Source organism: Anas platyrhynchos, chromosome 28 (assembly GCF_047663525.1).
Source record: "Anas platyrhynchos isolate ZD024472 breed Pekin duck chromosome 28, IASCAAS_PekinDuck_T2T, whole genome shotgun sequence".
NCBI classification, from domain to species: Eukaryota; Metazoa; Chordata; class Aves; order Anseriformes; family Anatidae; genus Anas; species Anas platyrhynchos.
Genome location: NC_092614.1, coordinates 4,674,885 through 4,698,316, shown reverse-complemented (window position 1 = coordinate 4,698,316; position 23,432 = coordinate 4,674,885). Strand labels below are relative to the sequence as shown.

The 23,432-nt window shown below is 47.7% G+C and overlaps 2 protein-coding genes across 4 annotated transcripts; both read right to left on the bottom strand.

Moving 5' to 3' along the window:
* Nucleotides 1-1,798: 1,798 nt before the first annotated feature.
* Nucleotides 1,799-2,740, bottom strand: LOC119714005 (olfactory receptor 6E1-like). Its single transcript, XM_038168563.2, has one exon. It carries the CDS (start codon nucleotides 2,738-2,740, stop codon nucleotides 1,799-1,801), a length of 942 nt encoding a protein of 313 aa, XP_038024491.2.
* A 9,089-nt stretch (nucleotides 2,741-11,829) lies between these two features.
* Nucleotides 11,830-22,043, bottom strand: LOC119714124 (von Willebrand factor A domain-containing protein 5A-like). Of its 3 annotated transcripts, none has more exons than XM_072028867.1 (18): nucleotides 21,540-22,043; nucleotides 20,464-20,522; nucleotides 19,807-20,054; nucleotides 19,478-19,700; nucleotides 18,983-19,125; nucleotides 18,661-18,772; nucleotides 18,088-18,215; nucleotides 17,691-17,779; nucleotides 17,133-17,277; nucleotides 16,752-16,831; nucleotides 16,147-16,258; nucleotides 15,643-15,807; nucleotides 15,395-15,498; nucleotides 14,885-15,066; nucleotides 14,500-14,706; nucleotides 13,785-14,005; nucleotides 13,478-13,604; nucleotides 11,830-13,283 (listed from the first exon to the last, which is right to left on the bottom strand). In XM_072028867.1, exons 2-18 carry the CDS (start codon nucleotides 20,510-20,512, stop codon nucleotides 13,147-13,149), a joined length of 2,472 nt encoding a protein of 823 aa, XP_071884968.1. In that variant the 5' UTR covers nucleotides 20,513-20,522; nucleotides 21,540-22,043; the 3' UTR covers nucleotides 11,830-13,146. The 3 variants fall into 3 exon arrangements, with proteins under 3 accessions (XP_071884968.1, XP_071884969.1, XP_071884970.1); XM_072028868.1 differs by having other exon boundaries at nucleotides 19,807-19,851; nucleotides 21,540-22,035; XM_072028869.1 differs by lacking the exon at nucleotides 19,807-20,054 and having other exon boundaries at nucleotides 21,540-22,035.
* Nucleotides 22,044-23,432: the final 1,389 nt, after the last annotated feature.

The window sequence follows — 23,432 nt, the reverse complement described above, 5'->3', positions numbered from 1 at the left end:
TGATAGATGATGGGAAGTGTCCCAGCAATCACATCCACCAACTCCCTCAAGCACCCTCAGATGGATCCCATCTGGCGCCATGGACTTGTGACAGTCCAGGTGGAGCAGCAGGTCTCTAACTGCTTAAAAAGGCAGGGATCTCCTGGGAAGAGTCCAGCGGAGGTTCACAAAGGTGATATGGGGCCTGGAGCATCTTCCCTAGGAGGAAAGGCTGAGAGACAAAGGTCTGTTTAGCCTGGGGAAAAGAAGACTGAGAGGGGTCTTAATAATGTTTACAAATATCTTAAGCGTGGGAGGCAGAGGGATTTGGGCAACCTCTGTTCAGTGGTTTTGAGGACAGGACAAGGGGCAATGGCCACAAAATGGTCACAGGAAGGTCTGCAACAATACACGAAAGAACTTCTTCATGGTGAGGGTGATGGAGCACTGGAACAGGCTGCCCAGGGAGGTTGTGGAGTCTCCTTCTTGGAGATATTCAAGGCCCATCTGGACACCTACCTGGGCAGCCTGCTCTAGGGAACCTGCTTTGGCAGGCTGGTTGGACCCAATGATCTCTTGAGGTCCCTTCCAACTCCTACAATTCTGTGATTCTGTGATTCTCTGTGATTCTGTAATTGTTTCCAACTGAACCATGGGGTGGGAGGGGAGGGGAGTTCGTCTACTCCTCGTCCCGGACTTCTAGGTCAGGAGGCTTAATACCCCAAAGATAAGTGGTCTGACTACAGAAGTCCTTCTCTGTTAGTAAACAGTAGGTCAAGCTGGGCATCAGCTCTGTGAGGCTCACTAGCCACCTGAGTCAGGAAGCTATCTTCCACGCACTCCAGGAACCTTCTAGACTGCTTCCTCAGGGCTGTATTGTATTTCCAGTATACGTCCGCGGAGTTAAAGTCCCTCATGAGAACAACTGCTGGTGATTGCGCGACATCTGCCAGCTGCTTATAGAACACCTCATCTGTCTCTTCATCCTTGTTTGGCTGTCTATAACAGACCCCCAGCAGGATGTCTGCCCTGTTAGCCATCCCTTTATCCTTATCCATAGAAGTAATAAACAAAGAAAAAGAAGAGATGTCAAAGTCAGTAAAGATAACCAAATCCACTGGCTAAGAAATGTAAAGACAGTAAACAAGCTTTACAGGAGAAATTACTGATGTTACCAGTCCAAAAGGATTCAGCTCTTGTTAGGGCAAACATAAATCTACCTTCTCACCTAGCTGTATTTAAAGAACCAAACAGGAAAAATATCTCAAAATACAAATAAACAAACAAAAAAGCACCATCCCCACCTCCACCACTAAAAACAAAACAACAACAACAACATAAAAAAAAAACAACCAAACAAACAAAAAACCAACAACCCTCAAACATACAAACAACACATGGTGTTAACTTGTCTATATGTTACATCACAGTGGTTGTTACACATTGTTATGATCTCTTTATCAGCGAGTGCAGAGAAAGAGCACGGGGTAGTGGCTTTAAAGCAAAAGAGGGTAGCTTTAGATTAGATATAAGGAAGAAATTCTTCTGCCCTACACTGGGCAGCTGGGAGCGAATTTGGTTGTTAGCCAAGGCTAACCCACCAGAACCGAGTGGAAAGAAGGCACAGGCAAAACCAAGTGCAGGTACTGGTGGACTAGAAGACCCTGCCTGTGTTGGAATGTCTGGGCTTCTGATAGAAAAAGGTACTATGTAACATTTATAAAGCATAAACCATTTGAATTCAGAGTCATTCATTCATTTGCACAATGCTGATGCATCTGGGCAACAATTCAGTCACTTGGAAGGTCTACTCCAGCTCTCATGGGTGCCTCCGGGAGCTAGAAAATGCCTTTGACATGCTCTCCTTCAACGCTCGTTTGACTTGATTGTTCCTGAGTGAATAGATGTATGGGTTAAGCATCTGAGTCACCACGGAGAAGAAGAAAGAAAGAACTTTGTCAGAGCCCTGCCCACCCCGTTGTGCTGTGCGGTTATATCTGTAAATAGACGTGCTGTAAAATACAGTCACCACCACAAGGTGAGCTGAGCAAGTGGAAAACGTTTTCTTCCTTCCTGAGGAAGATGGCATATGTAGGATGGTGATAATAATGCAACCATATGAAATGACAGTTATTGTTAAGGTACCTGGCACAATGATAATCGATAGGATAAACAGCAGTCCTTCGATGAACCACGTGTCTGTGCAGGACAGCTGCAACAACTGTGAAGCATCACAGTAAAAGTGGTTCAGGACATTGGGACCACAGAAAGGCAACTGGAGAAATATAATTGCAGGAGAAAGCATCAGGAGAAAACTCACTGCCCAGCAAGCCAGGACCAGTTGGAAGCAAAATCTGTTGTTCATAATAGTCGTGTAGTGCAAGGGGCGGCAGATGGCAACATACCGATCAAAGGACATTGCCGCCACGTGGAAAAAAGTGCAGGTACCCAAGCAAAAGAAAAGCAGCATCTGAAGAAAGCAACCAGGCAGGGAAATTATTTTCCTCTCTGTCAGAAGGCTATAGAGGGTGCTAGGAATGAATGTGGAGGTGAATGTGATTTCCAAAATGGCAAAATTCCTGAGGAAGAAGTACATTGGAGTCTGAAGAAAATGGTCCACTAGAGTGATGCTGATGACAGTAATGTTTCCAAACAGGATCAAGAAGTAGGCAATCACCAGAATCAGAAAGAGGATGATCTCCAAATGGCGGCTGTTGGTCAGCCCCAAGAGGACAAATTCCACTACTGTTGTGTGGTTCATTGAATCTTCATTGCTAGCGGAACAAGAAAAGACCTGTTTTGAGAACTAGTGGAAAACAACAGGACACAAGTCAATATGGTTTTGTTAACATATAAGGGAGATACCAGTAAGTAACCCCCTGGGAGAGACTGGAGCAGATGCAGTAACTACATTTAAACAATCTTTTTCAGGTAGATAGGGTCCCAAGCACCATTTGCAATGCCTAGTCCTCATTCCAGTTCAGGCAACCCATATGGGTCCCCTCTCAGGACAGTTGAGAGGGCTACATGTGCGGGAACTGTTTTCGACCTTGGGACTATGACTGTCTGAATGGTAATGACAGTGTTTATTCCCCATCAACAGTAGACAGAGACTGAAGTAGATTAGACACAGTAGTGATGGATAAAGTAGTATTGCAGAAAATGAACTTGCTGCAGTTTAAAGGAGCTAAAACGACAAAGAGAGAGGGAAAGAGACTTTACAAAGAAAAGGCTGGATAGATGGGAACAGTGCTCCAAAGACAGGTTTGTAGAGCTGGTTACCACCGAGCAAAGGGAAAATGCACCAAGGAATGGATGGATACCACACTAAGCAAAAGTAAAAGAGGGAGAAGGGGGAAAGTACGGGAAGAAATTCTGTTTACTTTTCATTTAACCTCAGCACTATAGCTCCAGTGGATCAACTCTGATGCTGATGGTTTCTTCTTTGTGGCACCTGTCTCCAAGTATCCTGCCACACTACACCATCCTGCCCTAAACTCAGACAGGTACTTTGTCCAATGCACTGTGTCTAATGCACTACTGTACTATATTACTGTAGCAGTCACCACTGTGGTTGCCATTACTCTGTGGAAGTGAAGGGGAGCCTCAAAACCTTGGATGATGCCCTTCAACTCAACCACGCTGTTTTCTTGCAGGCTTACCAGATACTATCTATGGCATTTCAGCTGCACTCTCCCTCCCTTCTCTCCCAGATACCAAGCCTCTTAGCCCTAAAAAGAGATGTGGAGCTAGTTTTGCACTCAGATCTCCCAGATTTTATCTTGTGTCTTTGAATCTGGTTTCACACTCATTTCAGACTCACTTCAGCTATTTCTGAATGATTAAAAGGAGTACCAACATGAGTTTCCGGGGAAGGCAAGCACATCTTAGACAACACATAGCCCATACCAAATTTGCCATCTGATTTTCTCTTTTCAAGTGCAACTTACAAAATATTCAAGAAAAGGGTAAATCTGAGTGAGAACACTATGACTATCCTGATCACACTACTTCCATCAGTTCTTTCTCCTTTGGTGCACTTGGTGTCAGCAAAACATGGGCGTTTATTAGCTGCATCTCATGGCTGTTTCTCCAAACAAACAAAAAAAGACACAAAACACACACACAGACAAAATAAAAAAAAGCACACATGCAAATAGAACACCCTCTTCCCCCACATTATCACATAAAGTATAGGACATCCTTTTTTAATACCACAGATGGACAGACATTATCTGGAAGCTGAGCTTGGTCCCTTAAAACCAGAGACTCCCTCAGTAACATCTTAAAGCTTTTACTTGAGTTTTAAAAATGAGCCAGTCAGTTTTCCAAGCCCTTATCCATTTCTTCTTTCCCTATCTCCAAAACAATCACACCCAGTCTCTAAGAAGTGCTCCAAAGAGTTACCAATATATCCACAGCAAGCCAGGACGCTTCAAAAAGAAGTCTAATTCTGATGTTTCTCCTGTATGTAGTCTGACTTCCAGCAAATAAATTTCCACTTCTGAGCTCCTTCTTATAATGCTGTCAGTATTATACACTGTTGTACTTCCTCACTGAGTCAAACCTCAGGGACCAATTTGGTATCGAAATCTGCCAAATACCTTCTGGGAAAACACTTCTGAGAGTTTAAAGAGCAGCAAGAACATAGTCGTACCATAGAGAAAATGAGGTTGGAAAGCACCCCTGGAGGTCCAGTCTCCTGCTAAAAGCAAGCTAACTTCCAAGATGGACAAGGTTGGTCATGACTTTATCTACATAAGCTTGGATATCTTCAAGTATGGGGATCCCCCAGCTTCTCTGGGCACTGCCCATGCTTCACCATTTTCATTGTGAGGTGTAATTTCCTTCTGTCCAGTGGAGGTTTCCTTGTTTCAGCCGTGACTCTTGTTCTTTCACTGTGCACTGTGCACAGGTATACGTAATCTTGGAGGCTGCGGGAAAGAGAGAGAGATGGCTTACCCATTACTGCAACAGGCAAAACAGACCTGATTTGGGGAAGATTACTCTTATTTATTGTCAATTAAAAATAGACAATTATTACATTGCTTCTGTAACCGACTTGGCTTCAGGAAGGCAAAACTCCCTCAGCCCCTGTACCTGTCAGCTCACTCCCATTTCCATCGCCCATGATAGCTGCATCTTCATGAAAATTAAGCTGACCCAGAGCAGAGGAGCACCACAGTGAAGCAGTCTCTTACAGCACCGGTTCTTGTCTCCTTTTCAGTCATTTTGGCATTGACAACAAACAGACTCCAGCTATGCAAATGTGGCTGGTTGGAACAGAGGGCAAACGGTTGCTGAGAGCAGTGTTTAATGCAGAGGTGAACCTTATGCAGAAAAGAGATCAGTTCAGAGAGCAGAGATTTCTTTACCAGTCCAACCTGAAATTACCATGTTACAGCCTATTCATCCTCCTTTCTCCCAAGAATCCCCCTTTCCTCATCATGAATTCCTTTGATAAGAAGACTGCCCGTTTCCTTATTTCAAGTGCCCCAACACAAAGTCCATCAAAGAACTGAAGAAATGATAGAAGTGAGCAGGAAGACCAGCAGCAGATATCTCCAGCACCTATGCAGTCTGTGCCACCTCACAACCAAAGACACAAGCTATGATACCGCTCCTGCCCTATCGACTCCTCAGCCACAAGTGACTTCACAAGCACCGGCTCAAGCCATGCGCATATGTTTTGGTTTAGGTATCGTTTTGGCTTATTCTTTTTATTATTTCTAGAATGCTCTGTAGTTGTTAAAGAATGTATCTCCTTGTAGCTTAGCTCCCGTGGTCATCATCCCTTGTTATGACAGGAAGGTAATAATAAAGTTTGTTGAGGTTGTATTTATGATGTTCCAAACAATAAGGTCTCCCCTGGGATCCTCTTCTCCAGACTAAACAACCCCAGTTCCCTCCGCCACACACTCTGGACTTTTGACCAGACCCTTCACCAGCTTCGTAGCCCTTCTCTGGACACACTCCAGAGCCTCAATGTCCTTCTTGTAGTGAGGGGCCCAAACCTGAATACAGTACTCAAGGTGTGGCCTCACCACAGCAGAGTACAGGGCGACGATCACCTCTGTGGTCCTGCTGGCTGGGGTGATTCATGACACAAGCCAGGATGCCAGGATGCGTGGGCACAATGGCAGCTCTAGTTCAGGCAAGCATTGACCAACACACCCAGATCCTTTTCCTCTGCACAGCTTTCCAGCCATTCTGTTCTAGGCCTGTATTCTTTGCATGGGGTTGTTGTGACCAAAGTGCAGCACTTGGCACTTACACCTGTTGAACTTCATCTCATTGTCTGTCATGTTTAGCTAGACTAACATTTGTGACGATGGGTGTACGTGATGATAGGGAGAAACATCATGCAAGTAGAAAGTCTTCACATCTAATGTTGTTTACCATGCCTGTCCTGATGGAAATGGCTGAAGTAGACTATATAGGTGTTGAGATTATTAATTAATGTCTTAGGAGAGGTTTATCTAATGTGTTTTTGGTGTTCAGGGAGACATGAATTGCACCCTCATCTCTCCTGCCTATATTTAAGTATTTTAAGGAAATTTAGGAGGGATGAATGCATCCATGACACCATGACGTAAGCATTTCGACTGCTAGCATGGCTGTCTGGTGGCTTTGAAATAAGATCACTGGAATGATTTCCTTGTGGTTTATAATATAATAGAGTATACAACAGAAACTGAAGCATCAGACTTACTAGGTGGATGAATGAATAGGTGGAATCAAGGTGGTATGGTATAGAGGAAGGCAAGAGATGGAGTCTCTCTTTAAGCATCATTAATGCGTATAGTAAGATAGTGGATAATGTCTTTATTCCTTGGAACAAAAGGAAGAGTTGGACAGAACAACTTAACGATTTCAGCAAACTGTACACAGTAGACCTGCCTATGAACATGCTAGAGAAGAGTTCCCAAATGACCGCAATGAAACAAGAATGGGATTAGTTGTCTTGTGCTCCCCAGGTGAACACATTAAAATTGAAGTAGTAGATTTAACAGGCCTTCTCATAGCACTGCGTATCAAAAAAATACAGAAGGAGGGATCTGGAATTCTGTCAACATCTGAATTAAATACAAATTTGTGTAGGATTTCCATTACCTGCACTGTGCTTCATTTGACCTTAGCTTTTCAGTTTACATGTATACCATTCATTGGGAATGTATGCGGTTTATTATCAAAACAGGGGGCAGACATATCTTAGCATTGTGAACTTTAGTTTCAGGCAATGACACTTTTGCATGCTGCAGTTCTGGGAACCATAATGCCTAAATGCATTTTTACAAGGTTCCTTTCAGGTCAGAGTCACAGTAGCATTTCTCTCTCAAACTTGGAGAGATGTCAGTAGGAAGCAGCATAGGCCTTACACTTTTATGCAGTAAGGATACTACAGGCCGTTTCCTCCTTTAGCTGTAAAAGATAATTATTCGTTGTGGCTGAAACTAGTTGTCATTAAGCACTTTGCCACACAAGTCATGCAGAAGGACCATGGCACCTTCTGGACAGTGAAGAAGGAGCGTGAAGCACCAAAGTTTGGTTGTGGTTTAACCCAGCTAGAAGCTAAGCACCACACAGCACCACGCCCCATGGGATGGGGGAGAGAATTAAAAAAAATAAATTAAAATGAATGCTTGTGTGTTGAGTTGTGTGTTGTGTGAGATAGTTTTTTAGGACAGAAAAGAAAGGAAAATAATAGTGATAATAGCACTACTACTACGAATGTCTACAAAACATCGTTCTGCAACAATTAAACCGTCAGCGTGTTATCAACATTATTCTCATCCTAAGTCCAAAACACAGCACCTTACCAGCCACTAGGAGGAAAATTAACTCTATCCTAGCCAAATACCCAGGAAAAAAACGATAAACCAAAAGCAGAAATATCCTTGGGAAAGAGTGATAAGGAGTACACCTAAAAGTCTCTTCAGGAAGAAAAACATATCAAATGTCTTTGGATCAATAACATGATCAATCCATGGATTTCTTTCTACATTCCTTTTAAAAAATGTGTAGATTACATCAGGAGTCTGTCTATTGAGGAAAAAATGTCCCCTTGAAAGCTTATTCCAGGAATTTCTCCACATACGGTTGATGGAAGGGCTGAGGAAAATTATTATCAGTGTCATCTGAGCAGCAGTAACTTTCCTCAATTCCAGGGAGCAGCTTTGGTTGTGTCATACTCTAACAGGTATAGAATAACTTTGTTAAGGCCTTCATATATGCTGATATTGAATGAGAATGATTAAAAATTTACCATTGTCTCTCTGTTTTATTAATGAACATGAACCAAGTTATGCTTTGTTTCGAAGTTTAAAACAGGCCTAATTTATCTGTCGTCTAAACACTCCAATGACAGTGGTCAATAATTCCTTAGTGTGTGTACATATACATATTGATTTATTTATTTTCAACACAAGCTGACTGATGCATACATGGACTGATCTCTGCTCCAAAATATATCATGTTGTAGATGAAATGCTGTGTCTCTTGTGAACAGAAGTTTAGCTTGGTTTACATGATGGTGGGGCTGAGTGCAGACTGATATGTCATCATTCAGTTAAGGAGGAATGTGGAGAATGATCAGCCATTCAAATTGACAGTGTAGTGCAACAGGTTGCAAGTGACCACTAACAATTAAAATACATCAATGGAAGTCGTATGAAGGCAGCTGAAGGATGTCCATGAAGATCATATACTCACAGAACATCCTGAATTGGAAGGGACCCAAAAGAATCTTTGAGTCCACCTCCTGGCTCCACACAGGACCACACAAAAATGAAATCATAATTCTGACAACATTGTCCAAACACTTCTTGAACTCTGGCAGCTTGGTGTCATGATCACTTCCTTGGGGAGTCTGCTTCAGTGCCCGACCACCCTCTTAGTGAAGAACCGTTTCCTAATACCCAATCTGAACCTCCCCTCTCACAGCTCCATGCCATTCCCTTGGGTCCTGTCACTGTCCCCAGAGAGCAGAGATATCTCCTGCCCCTCCGCTCCCCTCATGAGGAAGCTGCAGCTGCAGGCCTCCCCATGAGGCCTCCCTTCAGACTCCTCTTCTCTAGGCTGAACAAACCGAGTGACCTCAGCCACTTCTCATATGTCTTCCCCTCTAGACTGTATAACATATTTGTTGCCCTCCTTTGGACACTCTCTGATAACTCTATGTAGTGGGTTTATGTGGCAAGACTTTGGTAGCAAGGGGCTGCGGGGGTGGCTTCTGTGAGAAGAATCCAAAAGTTGCCCTATGAGGGTCCCACCCCTGGTCAGAGTTGAGCCAATAAGCGATGTTGTTTGCACCTCTGTGAAAGCATATTTAAGAAACAAAACATAACAAAACTGCTGCACAACAGCAGCTGGGAGAGTGAGGAGTAAGAAACAGCCCTGCCGGCACCAAGGTCAATGAAGAAGGAGGGGGTAGGAGGTGCTCCAAGAGCCAGAGCAGAAGTTCCCCTGCAACCTGTGGAAAGGACTATGGTAAAGCAGGTTGTCCCTCTGAAGCCCATGGTGTACCATGGTGGAACACATTTCCATGCTGCACCCCATGGAGGACCCCATGGTGGAGCAGGTGGATCTGACCTGAAGGAGGCTGTAGCCCATGGAGAGCCCCCGCTGGAGCAGATTTTAAGGCCGGACCTGTAGCCCATGGAGAGGAGCCCACACAGGAGCAGGTGACTTAGCAGAAGGTGCTGCTCATGGGGGGCCCAGGCTGGAGCAGTCTGTTCCTGATGGATGGACCCTGTGGTACAGGCCCATATCTGAAGCAGTTCTTGAAGAGCTGCTGCCTGTGGGCAGATGCCGCAGGATCAGTTTGGGAAGGACTGCATCCCGTGGGAGGGACCCCATGTAGAGCAGGGGCAGAGAGTGACCATGAAGGAGCAGCAGAGACCAGGTGCTATAGTCAGACCGCAACCCCCATTCCCCTGTGCCACTTGGGGAGAGGAAGTCAAAGAGGATGGATGAGGGGAAGGTGGTTTTGGTTTCTTTCCTTTGTTTCTCACTTCTCTAGCTTATTAGTAATAGGCAAAAAAACTTACTAATCTCCCTACTCTGAGTCTGTTTTTGCCCATCAAAATAATTGCTGAGCAATCTCCTCATCCATATCTCAAACCATGAGCCCTTTACAATGTATTTTCTCCCCCTTTCCCTTTGTGGAAGGGGAATGAGAGAGCAGTTGTGGTGGAGCTTGGCTGCTCACCCGAGTAAAACCACCACACACTATTAACGTTCTGTTCTAGATAGTGTTGCAGAAAGCACAGAGCGATAGAATGATCTACATGGACAGAAAGTGGATTATTTTTTAGGATAGCAGGTATGTCTTTTTTTTAATGTCTTTCTTGTATTGTGGCATGCAAAGCTGCACACAGTCCTCAAGGTGAGGTTGCACCAGTGCAGAGCAGAGCAGGACAATCGCTTCTCTTGACTAGCTAGTAATGCTGTCCTTGATGCACCCCAGGATATGATTGGCCCTTTTGGATGACAGGGCACACTGTTAACTCATATTCAACTTACTATCAACCAAACTCTCCAGATACCTTTCCATGGGGCTGCTCTTCAGCCTCCCATCCCCTAGGCTGTATGAATATCCAGGGTTGCCCTGTCCCAGCTGCAGAATCCGGATGAAGGAGAAGGTTGAGAATCATGAGCAGCCACCCCATCTTCATTTCCAATATAAGGCTGACACAGATTTTTGGGGAATTCACCAAGGTGAATATCAAAGAAGAAATATCAAAGAAGAATATCAAAGGGCAAGTTGCTGAAGAAGAAATACTTTTGAAGTGTGGAACTGGTGGTCAAATGGTTGTGGAAATGATGACCATGCTCCCCAGGTGAGTGAACAGCTAAATCATCAGGAGCAGAGTGAAGATTTGTGTCTTTCAAGTGGAAAGGACAATAGAAAGGATTCCCTGTCCTTGGTCCAGTTGGGAGGATTCATCTGACTGCCCAGCCTGCTGAAAGAACTACATGAAAGGGGGAATTAGCAGTCAATTCAAACCAAAGTTACACAGTGTCTCTGGGGACATGACATGAAGGTGTTGCTTAAAAAACGCAGCTGCTAAGCAAAGTGTCTGGAAGTGCTGACTGCAAAGGTATTTGGAAGGTGTGTTCAGTAGGGTTACCTGATCTTTTCAGTGCTTTTCAGTGCAAATATGTTAAGGGGGACATGACAAACAACATTATACTGCTATCACTAACCATGCTTGTGTGCAGCTACATTTCTGGTAGGCATTTACTGACAATTATCAGAATTAATCGCAGTACAGTTATATTGTAGTCACATGCTAACAAATTTCAACAAACATAACTGTCCTGAATGTATTTGCTATTGCTGTGATTATCATACCTATGTGCCATGATTTACGTAAGCTGTTAAAGATCATTATGTTCTTCATAGAGTCCCAAGTTTCTTTCCTCACTAGCTAACGCTTCACACTTTCCAGTAACAGTAAATGCTTCACATGCTCCCCAAGTGATGTCATATCATAACTGATGTCCTTTTTTGTATCAGTAGAAGAATTGGCGCTGCATTTATCGTCTGTTTTGTCCTGTAGGTTTGGGGCTCTATGTTCAGGATTGCCAGTAGGTGGCTGAGTGATGGTTAAGTGGGCAAGGAGCATCACCTAGCGCATTCTTGTAGTAAATACCCAGAATGTGCCTCACTGTCTGCCCAGGGAAAGTCCATGTGTGGAGTGTTGTGGTTTAACCCAGCAGGCAGGTAAGGACCACACAGATGTTCACTCACCACCCTCCTCCCACCCCACCCCCCTTCCAAAAACGCACACCAAACACACACACAGGAGGATGGGGGGTAGAATTGGGGAAAAAAATGATAAAAGCTTGTTGGTTGAGATAAAGACAGTTTAATAGGAGAGAAAATGAAGGAAAACTAATAATAATAGTAATAGTAGTAAAAATAGTATTAACAAATATAAATAATAATGATAAGAGGATATGGAAAGCAAGTGATGCACAATGCATCACTCATCACCTGCTGACTGATGCCCTTCCCATGCCATCCCCAAGCAGCGGCCCCAGCCCTCACTCTGGCCAGCCATCCCATATTTATTATTCAGCGTGACATCATACGGTATGGAATACCCTTTTGGCTGTTTGGGTTAGCTGTCCTAATTCTGTCCACTCCCAGCCCAGTTTCTTGTGCACCCCCAGCCTCCTCAATGGCAGGCTAGAGTGAGAAGCTGAAAAGTCCTTGTCTTAGTATAAGCACTGTTCCACAACAACTAAACCATTGTTGTTTTATCAACATTATTCTCATCCTAAATTCAAAACACAACACCATACCATATGAAGAACATTTACTCTGTCCCAGTCGACACAAGGACACAGAAACGGGCCCCTTCCTAGGGTTTTCCCAGCATTGCAGATGAGCATAATAATAACCCTGATGATTCCCTCCCCATGACTGTAAAGACTTTAGAGGGAAATGAAGATGAAGGAAAACACCTAGGAGGTCCATAGAAATCCTGGGATGGATAGGCGACTCAAAATGGTGATTCACCCACACTCTAACATGTTTCTGTTAGGCCATGATGGACCGTGTCTGGAGATGCTGATGACAGGCACAATTAGAAGAGGCTATCTCCAACTCTCACTCCCACCCAAACCAAACATGCCGGAGGCTGTGAACTGTTCAGGAGTTCAGCATGCTACAAATGCAGCTCACCTAGTAGAAGATATCTGAAAAGCAGTGAGGGTTCATCTGTTATGTAAAACCCCAACTGACAGCAGCAGTGGGATCCCAGCATGGCAGGTAAATTTAAGCTGTGTTTTGTGGTCCTGTTTTATTCCACGAATGCTGATGGTCTGAAGCACAAGGCATGTGTTGAGCTCAGAGCCTAAAAACACTCAGCTCCTGTTGAGGGATTTTTGAAACAGCAAAGATCCCATGGCTTGCTGCATCTGAGCAAACCAAGCTACCAGGATGACTATGAGAAGTTCCCATGACAGTGTTCCCACATCACCCAGCTGAGGAATTTAGAAAAATATTGTTGCCAGTAGTTGGCTTCAAGGACAAGGTCTACGTGACTGCTAATCACAAGGGGGTTGTTTTCTTGTAGTTGTTTGTCTGAGTGCTTTTGACCAATAATCTTGTGTGAGACACTATCCGCCCCTGTTAAGTTCACTGTAAAAGTCAGGCTATTCGGGTAATAAAATGGAGCATGATCTGACCATACTAGTGTCTGTCAAGTTTTCGGCCGCTTTTCCTGCAACAAGCTCCACGCTGCTCTCGAGGAGGGTGTTGGCTGCCTCCAGGCATTTGTCCAGCTGGGACGCTGCAATGAGGGAGAGATAGGGGCACCATGGGAGTAAGGCAGGAAGAAAGGTCCACAGGCAGAAAGAAGAAAGGGGACACAGGACTCCCAGGAAACAGTGGTCCTGAAGAGGTCCACTATTAGGCCTCTAGTAGGCCTCACTGGAGAGAGCAGGGAGGAAGCCGTTCTGTGGAGATCTGGAAAACGAGACTCACCAGCTCGGCTGCACAGCCAGGTCACAGCCTTGGCCTCCAGCAACTCACATAGGCCTTGATAATACCTGTTTTTCTTCTGCAGCCAGGTCACAGCCAGTACTGTGGCCCAGATGCTTGGCTCTGTGACCTGTAGAAGAACAATGACTCAGACCCGCTGACATTGTTGAGCACCTCTTCCTTTGTGATTCTGGTTCCTGACCCCTCCACTCACCTCTGGGTGCCCTGGGATTCCAAGGGGTTCCACCAGCCAAGGTGTTCCCACTGCCCCAAGTCTACACCCTGGCACCACAAAGGATTATCTCCTTACCTCACCAGGCATCTTTCCCTTGATTTCAGCCTCATCGACTTGCAGTGCAGAAGCTAAGCTTGAGCTGAGGGTCCAAGAGCCATCTACATTCTGCAGTGCAACCAGCTCCTGACACTCATCAATGGCTTTGCTGACCCATGGCCAAAAAATTTGAGAGGACAAAACAAAATTGGGATCCACACTCTCGAGAGAATAAATAGATGGTGGCGGTGGTTTAGGTGCTGTGGGAAAAAATGTAAACTGGAGGGTTTGAGGAATCACAGGAAAGCTGGCCCCTCTCTACTCCCCTGTGCTCTGAGAAAATGCCCAGAACACTGTGATCTTCTTTGGGCAATTACCTGCAGGCTGAGGACCTCCCTGCATATCTCCAAAATATTCCTATCATCAACCCTTTCTGAACATCCCTAATTCATCCTTATTCTCCTAGCTTTCCTGCCCAGCCATGTCCCCAAACCCTCTCTTGATATCCTTAGAACATATCTCATCCAAATGTGCATTCATGATGCAGCACTGGTCCTGACCTGTCTCTGGGTGTCCCTGACCTGGGTCCCATAATTGCTGAAGGACTTTAAGCTTTAAGCATGATTAGCGGAAAGGTTAAAGGCAAAATTCATTAGTTTTCAGACCAAGAGCAAACATGGAGAGTGACAACATAACCCTCTTGTCAGACATTTAATTAATCCCTAAATCTCCTGTCTGGATCAAGATCCCATACCTTTTGAGTGAGCCCCATTCTGAGCCAAGGCAGCAATGTCATGGGTTAGACGCTGGATGGCAAACCATGACTCCTGTACTGCAGTCAGCCAGCCAGGTGGGATGAAGATGCTCTTAGGAAAGCAAGAAGAGCTGCAAATGGAGCCACGTAGTTGAAGGATCTGGCAGGCAACCAGTGACTGGTGGGGTGGCAGCAGTGCCAGGGGCCCTTTGAAGGAAACAGGGAAAGAGACTGAATTAAGCCCATGGGAACGGAGTACCTGGTGGTGATGGGGCCTACCCCATGAGACTGGGGGTGCCCTGTGGTTGGGGTTCTGGCTCCTGTGGAATGAGAACATCCCATGGAGACACCCCTCCAGATCTTTCCCCCAAGCATCTTTCCTTACCTTGGTACCAGGTAACCCACTGAGATGTGCGAACCCCCACATAACTGGTGAAGGGGCAGATGATCCCTGAAGTCAGGCTGATCTCGACTGCACGTTGCCTTGGTTCATCCCCTGACCCACTCACAGCGTCTGCCAACAACATCCCGAGCAAGCACCTTGCAGCCAGACGATGACCTGCCAGCCTGGGGACAGAGTGGGGTGAGGCCCAACTACCTGGCTTTTCTCCGTGCTGGAGAAAGGTGGACAGAGATTGGTCCTGGACACCTAGGTTCTCTCCCTTCAGGGGTAAGAATGGGTAGAGGGAAGATGTGGATGCATGGGTCCCCTGTCTGCAGTGAAATGAGGTCCAGGTGCATGAGTCCTATCCCTGTGGGTTCAAAGCAGGGAAGGAGAGCATGCTTGGACACTTGGGTTCTCTCCCAGTTTGGGATGGTACGTGGAAGGTGGGAATGAATAAACAAGCTATGTTTCCTTTCTCAGCTGGAGTCCATGTGTAGGACAGGCTCTCACCGGCCATCTCCCTGTGGGCATAGTGGGAACGGGATCGTGTGAGCGACATTCTGGCCATTCAGGCTGAACTGCAAAGTCAAGACACCAGTGGCCACTTTCATATCCTGGTAACACATGGAAAGATACTGGAGGTTACTGGAAATACATGATTGCTGCTGGGAGGTACTGGGAAATTACTCAAAGATTACTAGTAGTTAATGCAAGGTTATTAGGAAGTAACTGGAAAAAAACATAGTGGCAGCTCTCACCTGGGCTTCTCCACGAATCTTTGCATAGAGATGGATGTGTTCACCCTGAAAGATGGACCGAGGTGTGCCTCCCAGCACCTCAGCCTCCAGGCCAAGGGGCAGAGTCCAGCTCAGAGAGACTCCCTCAGCTGCTGGCTTAAGGGCTCTTTTCAAGCAGTTCAGCACCTGGGTAGAAAGGGCAAGACACCACACTTTGGGAGCTCCATTAGAGTTCAGCATACGGCCCCTCTGTCTGAATTCCTTGGATAGCACGGGGATGTGTGGGGTGCCAGATGGCTTCCCTGGTAGCAGTCAGGTCTGTGCCATGGGGGGAAGAAGTTCAGGCATCTGGGTTTTCTGTGGGGTGGGGCAGTGGGGTAGAGAGTTAGGGAAAGACTGGGTGCCTGGGTTCCTTGGGGCAGCTGGGTCTTGGCTACCACAGGTGGGCAGTCCAGGTGCCAGGGTTACTGGAAAGTAGTGTATCTGTGGAAAGAAGGGAACGAACCAGGGCTCCTGGGTTCCTACCACAACTGCCAGTTCTTTGTCAGATTTAACGTAGGTAGCTTCACCCCTTGTCTCCCTGGCCAGAGTCATGGCCAGGGCAGCACTGTCCTCAGAGAAGCAGAAGGAGAAACACCTATGGTGGAAGCAGGGAAAGGTGTCAGAAATAGGAGCCAGAGATGGATGCACGCATGTAGGAAAAGAGTTGGAGAAGACAGGCTGGAGTTTTAGGCAGGGGAACAAATCTAGGGTGCAGAACAAGGGGCAGGAGGAAGAGTAAGGAGTGGAGTGAGGAATTGGGGTTGGAGCTGGGGTTAGACAGGAGGTGGCAGGGAAGAGCTGGAGCTTGGGGCAGAGCTGGGACCAGTATGGTGGGGCTGGGGCAGAGCTTGGGGGCACATCAGGGTGTACAAATCCCTCCTCACTTTGTGATGGGTACCTTGGGTGTGGGAGTATTAAGTAAAGACTCCCCTGTGGAGGCTTGACACAGGACAGAGCTGCGCAGGGTGGGAAGGGTCTCTGGGACACTGAAGGGGTTCAAGGATTCAGACAGGTGAACAGGGGCCCTCATCAATGATGGGAGGGGATCAAGGGATGACTAAGGACTGGGGGCAGAGAGTTCCAATTACCGGTGGCTGTTGCGATGATGGCAGACCTCAGCAGCAATGGCTTCCTTGTCAGGAGGTAGCCCAGTCATGAAGATGAAGAGCTGGGAGATAGGAGACATAAATGAATGGTGACACCTTGCACAAGACCCCAAAATGGGGACAGCAGGTCCCCAAAAGGGACCCAGGTGAGAGAGACCCTGTAGAGATACTACCCCCAAGGAGAGATATCCATTCTCTCAGGGGACAGAACCCCCCCGAGATATGGACCCACCTTTTTTTCCTTTCCCCCATATAGTCTGTTCACCTTGGACCAGGACACCCCTTGTGTCACTCCTTCCCCACACACTCTGTGCTCCTCGGGGACACCTATCCCACCACTCCTCCATGCTCCTGTGCCCAGACCTGTCGTGCATGTCCGTGGGGCTGGGGCGTATTGTAGATTGTGCGAAGAGTTCCAAGCAGGTCAGCATCACCCAGACAAGAGCTGGTGGACGGGATGCGTTGCATTGCCTTGGTCAGGTTGTCTTGGGTATATTCAACACTTTGCCTGCAGCAGGCACAACATGTTTGCAGAGCACATCACCCTGTGCTGGCCGTGGTGCTCCCCAAGACTCACCCCCATAGCTATATCTTCTGCAAGATCCTGCCCCATAGGAGGTCTTAAAGAGACCTTGCCTCATAGTTCCTACAAGATTTTGCTCAACAGAACCCCAATAAATGCTCTCCCATGGTGCCACAAAGATCCTGTCCCCAGAATCCAGTCCTGCCCTCCAGCACCCAGCCATGCACTCCAGTACCCAGCCTTGCCCCATACCAATCTGCCTATTTCAGAAAATCCAGACCTATCCTCCAGGATCTTGCTCTGCCTCACAGCAACCAGTCAAGCCCCACAGCATCCAGCCCTACTCGCCAGCATCTAATCCAGACACATAACACCCAGCCTGCCCCATGTTTGCTCACGGATAGATGCCCACAGATGTTGCTCCATAGCAGTAGATGTTGAAGTAGCAGCCCAGGGGAAGGCTTTTGAGAAGGAAGAGCAGGGATTCCTGTGGAAAGAAACTGCAGGCAGGTCTTAGGAGGTACCAGTGGTGGATACAGATGCCCTTGCCCTTATCTTGGTCTGGCTAAAGCCTCTGGACTCCTCTGGATGACCCCAGCCAGTGTCCTGACCCCTCCCAGGCACCCAAGATATTCCAGGACCCTTTCAGAGCCCACCATTGCCCCTACCCACCCTGTTTCCCCCTGTCTCCACCCCCCTCCCCCCCCCATGTCTGTGTCTCAAACACCTGCCCTGGCTTTGTTCCCTCTCAGCTTGCTCCCCAAATCGAGTTTGGTCCCTGTTCTGTGGAGGTACCTGTGCACGCTCAAGGAAAGTGGTGTCCAGAAGGAAGATGAACTCCCCAGACCGGCACTGCCCAGGCATTGCATCAGGGATGCTGGGTGACAGAGTCACCAACACGAGGGGGTCACCAAGCAGGGAGCCTGGAGGAGGTATAGGGTGGGGATAAAGCCCAATTATGCCCAGTTAGAGACCCCTCTCCTCATCCTGGTTCTGATCCTCATTGTGCCCTCAGCTTACACCATCCCAGAGCTCCTGATAACCCACACTGGTGCCTTGTTACCCTACTGTAATGTACACAAGCTGCACAACACATTGCCCCCAGTACTCCAGCCCAGTGGCTCCAATACAGGTTACCCAGTAAGCCCTAATATAGGGGTCCTCATAGCCATCCTGGTACATCTAATACCTCATCACAATGTCCCCAGCACCTCACTGTGGAACCCTAGGACACACACTATCCCATCTGAATGCCTCCTATCTTTGTCCAATGAAGCCTCTCACCCCACAATCCCCAGTGTCCTCCTGTGCCTCAATGACTCCTGTTACTCAGAGGTGCCCCCACGTTCCCTCCCCAGATGAACTCACCAACGGGGGCCCCAGGGTCTCCCTTCTCCACCACAGCACTGACTTCAGTGGGGTCTCCATAATACACAAGCAGCTCAAAATCATCTCTTGGAGGGGTCTCAGCCAGTGAGACCTAGAGAAGGGATGCCTGGTCATACACAGGAGGAGGAGGCCCAGGCCCAGCATTAGGCCAGGAGCACAAGCACCAATCCCAGCGCATCTCCTTTTTCTCAGTGATGATGCCACTTGCCCACTATCCCCAGGATCCTGGCCCTCAGGAGGCCATCAGTGATGACGCCACTTGCCCAATATCTCCAGGATCCTGGCCCTCAGGAGGCCATACCTGTGCAGCGCTGTGGTCCTGGGCAGTGTAGATCAAAGGAGTAAGAGCACAGTTGGCCTCGGCATTGACCACACCACGGGGTGACTGCAGGCTGGCGGTGAGCAGCAGGCTGTAGTAAGGCTTGTTATTGTGACAATTCCAGGCTGCAGGGAGAAACATGGTACTGACAATGACACAGTCTCTCTCTTGAGTGCATGTGGGATTTGGCATCTATATATAAGACATATGAGGATAACTAGGGATTGTCGATAAAGTGTACAGAGGGGTTCCAGTGTCTGTTTATGTGAAATGTGTGGGGGAGGTGTGGATCCGTTTCAAGGGACACAGGAAGGAAGAGTGGATCTGTTCATGGGTTGCACGGGGGAAAATGTGTGTCTCTTTCTTTGTGGGTACAAAGAAAGTTTGCATTAGATCTGCTTGTAAAGTATATGGGGAAGCTCTGGTCCTTCTGTAGAGTGTGTGACTGGGAGGGAAGGTCCTTATGGGGTTACTCACTGTAGTAGTTCCAGTGAGGATGCAGCGTGGCTGGCAACAAAAACTGGGCTGCTCCACCTAGCTTCCGTGGCAGCTCTTGGACATAGCGTAAGGTCACGACCATCTCCTTGCCAGGGGACAAGGAACCCAGGAAGCAGGCAAACACCTCGCCTGAATGCTCAGACTGATGCTGAAGGTACTCCCAGTTCTCCTGGCCCTTTGTAGCCTTGTGCAGCTGCTGGGTCTGGACGGAAAGGGGAGGGACAAAAAGCTGATCCCCAGGCAGACCATGGGCTGCTCATTCCATGCCCCTCTGGTGTTTGCCCCCATTCCTTCCTGAATGCTGGTACCTCATCCTGCAGCAAGGCCTGAACCTTGGCATCCTCATTTAAGGCCTGGAAAGAGTAGATGGTCATGTGGGGGGCGAGGGGGAAGACAAAGATGACTTCTGAGGAGGTACGACTCTTGTTCTGGTAGATCAGTTCAGAGGCCACATCAGCCACATAGTCCTGGATGGCAACATCCACCACTGCACTACAAAGGGGTACTGGGCACAGGGGTATATGGAGATCCTTCCCCAGCAAAAAGGATGCTGGTGCTGTTGGGAGAGATGCAACCTTTCCATCAGAACACATGAATGACACAAGGAGAGAGTTGGAGCTGCTTCAAGTGTGTGTTCCCACCCAGGAAATTAAAACTAGGTGGCCAATGAACAGTACACAATGACAGATTCTCCCCTCCTAATGGCAAAAGGGGATCCTAAGTCTTTATCCATGGATCATGTTTAACATTGTTGAAGGTCTAGCATGAGCCTGCCACAGAACAGTGCCTACTTCTACATCTCAGCTTCCTTTTTCCTCCATACCTCTGTCCCCCACCCTGATCCTGTAGACCCCTTGACCATTCCAATCCGTGTTTCCCTCTGGGAAGATCCAGCCTATTCTCCCTCTTTCTTTACCCTCCTTTGGGAGCATTCCCAAAATATCCCTGTCTGATCCACAGCTCACCGCCACTGACGTAGGATTTTTCTAGAAGTCCAAAGCTCTCACGCCACATTTCTGGAGACCTGTAGACAGGAAGGGGTCTCTTGTAAGAGGAGATACCACCAGGTAGCCTTTATCTGGTGAAGATTCCTTGCTGTTTCCCCAGTCCTATGTATGTGGCTGAAGGCCCTAACCCACCAGGTACAGCCAGAGCAAACCCAGGGATTCAGAAATCCCTGTTTGTAAAGACTGTGCAATGACTCTGCAGTGAAGAGGTCTGCATCCCATTCCCATCATGGGAGAATCTTGAAGAGAACTGAGAGATAGCAACAGGAGACAGAGGAAAGCAAGAGTAGCTGTCTGTAATTTTATTGTGATGAACAATCCATGTCTGGATGAACAGGATGGCAGATGGGATCCATTTTGGGACAGACAGATGAAGAGATGGACAAAGAGAGACATGAGATTTTTTGTTGAAGTAGATGAATAGACGGAACAATGGATGGATAGGTGGAAGGGTCCATTTTAGAAGGGATGAGTGCAGACCCACCACAGGCAGTATTGTGTGAATGCTGCTGCACAAGAGACAGCACCTGTGAGGATATGTTCATGGAGTAGCTTGCAAGGACAGGCTGAAAGGCCAGGCAATGTGGGGGGAAATGGCAGAGAGAGAAATGAAGGCAGGGTCAGGTATTCCATGGTGACAGAGCAAATCCCAGAAAGGCACTGGGGGGAGTGTGCAGGTAAGTTATGTTTGGTTGCCTTCTGCCCAAGTGCCTAGAGGTGAATGGGACTCCACCACCTGTATCCCAAAGTCACCCATATAAGTTTCTCTGATTACAATACACTTGCCTCACTTTCTCCTGTTCTGGGGTGGCAGGGTCAGCAGCATCAGAAAAATCCCCACCCCACCATTATGCTGACAGTGTGGACAAAGAAACCAAATAGGGTGTTTTCTTTCTTCTTCCTTGCGGAAGTAGGGCTGAGTGATGGGCAGAGGGATGGATGGAACAGGAGCAAGCTCTTCCCAGTGATGGAGGAAAATGAACAGACAACAGGGAGAAAATAACAAAACGTAGAACAAACAAGCAGGCACTCACCAGAATAACAGCCGGGGTCGTCAGCTGGGAGAGACAGACAATCAGATGCACTGAAGAGATAGAAGAGGAAGGGGAAGAGGCAGTAAGAGGCAAACAACAGGCAAACAGAAGGGACGGAAGAGGAAGAGATGGAGAGACCGAGCAAGAGATGTTCAGGCAAACGGGAAGATGCAGGGCCACGGAGATGGAGAAGCGTCTGCGATGTGGAGAGAGTCGGAGGGACGCAAGGGCGGATGGACAGGCAGGGGAAGGCGGGCAGGGGCGGGGAGAGGCCGTCGGGGACGCCAAGCTCCTCCCGTGCGGCCGGAGGGTCTGGCTGCCCTGGGGACGGGCGGGGCCGTGCGTCTCGGGAAGCCTGGGGGGCTGCGGGGCGAGGAGGGGCGCGGGGACACCCCCGGTGGACGGCACTTAGTGGGGGTCCCTGGGGACCCCTCTCCCGCCAAGTCCCACCTCGGAAGCGAAAGTGGCGGTGGGCAAGGAAGCGTCTGCATACAGACTGCGTTGCTGCAGCCAGTGCAGCCTCCACGCCTTGTTCCCAACAGCGCCTGAACGGGAAGGGTAAGCGGGGCAGGGAACGTCATCCCTCACCGCAGGCTTGTATAGGCTGTGCCCAGCACTCGCTGCCTCCAAGGACAGTGCTGCAAATCCCTCAGCAGAACTGCTCCTGGCCAAGCAGTGTCTGCCAAACCTCCCTACACTGCCCAGCTCTTCAGCTCAGTCCTCACTTCTGGTGCAATGAGCATTAGCTGCCAAAGGCCTCGTGCAGCCAGGCTGGTGTCTTGTGTGACAGCACTCCTCCCTCCACAGTCCTGTCCCACTGCCAGGCCTGCAGCACTGGCTGCAGATTTGGAGGATTGTCTCAAGTCCTTACATGGATTAGTGGCAGGCTGTTTAATTGGGTTAGAGATTGTGAAGCCTCAAACCCAACATTCTGGCTAGCTGAATAAGGGAGAGAATTGGTAGACAAGCTCAGACTCACACACCTCCTTTTCACTGGTATGTTGCCTCTGCGGGATTGGAATACTCTGACTCCACCTTCCTCTCATAATATAGCTCCATGCTTATACCACCCAGGCAGCAGTTTGAGACAACACACCTCATTTGTGGTCTATGGATGCCTAGGAGGCCAAATTACACTTGACTTCAGATGATCCCGCAGCACAACTCTCAATTGTCAACCAAACCTGGGCAGTTTTCTTCAAACTGCCTCTATGTATTGGTGTGCTCCTCAGACAAGATGACATCAAGGGCTATGCTGATGGTGTCACAGCCTTGATCATCACAGACAATTCTAGTTGCCCTTTTTTCAAATTGTGCCACAGTGAGACCAGCCTCATTACACTTATAGAGATCAAGTCCTTTAATGAAATGGGTGAACATGCCATTGGGAGATTACTACCTTCAAGTACCGGTTGAACACCTCACGTTGTCTCCAATTGACTTGGTGCAAATGAATCATATAAAATATCCTGAGCTAGAAGGAACTCACAAGGATCGTTAAGTCTGATTCCTGGCTCCACACAGGACTCTTAAAAATTAAACCTTATCTTCCACCTGCATCAAGGTACTGCACCTGGGTTGGGGCAATCCCAGATATGAGCATGGACTGGGAGAAAAACTCATTGAGAGCAGCCATGCAGAAAAGAACTTGGGGATTCTTGTTGATGAAAAGCTTGACATGAGCCAGCAGTGTGCACTTGTAGCCCAGAAGGCCAAGGGCATCCTGGGCTGCATCAACAGTAAATATGATGTAGAAAGTATAAGAAAGCCAAACTCTTCTGAATTGACCAGGTGGGGAACTCAAGGGCATCTCAAACTGTATACAAGCCTGTATCCTATTTTTGTTATAGGGTAAACTCAAGGTTTCACTCCAAAAGAATACACAAATGCTGA

What these genes read in the sequence shown, in the direction of transcription:
- LOC119714005 (XM_038168563.2), bottom strand. Translation starts at nt 2,740, where the DNA reads ATGAACCACACAACAGTAGTGGAATTTGTCCTCTTGGGGCTGACCAAC.
- LOC119714124 (XM_072028867.1), bottom strand. Translation starts at nt 20,512, where the DNA reads ATGTGGCGTGAGAGCTTTGGACTTCTAGAAAAATCCTACGTCAGTGGC. An exon ending in AAAATCCTACGTCAGTGGCG is followed by an intron (nt 20,055 to 20,463) that starts GTGAGCTGTGGA and finishes CTCTCCCAACAG; the next exon opens with CACCAGCATCCTTTTTGCTG. An exon ending in AGATTCGTGGAGAAGCCCAG is followed by an intron (nt 15,499 to 15,642) that starts GTGAGAGCTGCC and finishes ATGTGTTACCAG; the next exon opens with GATATGAAAGTGGCCACTGG.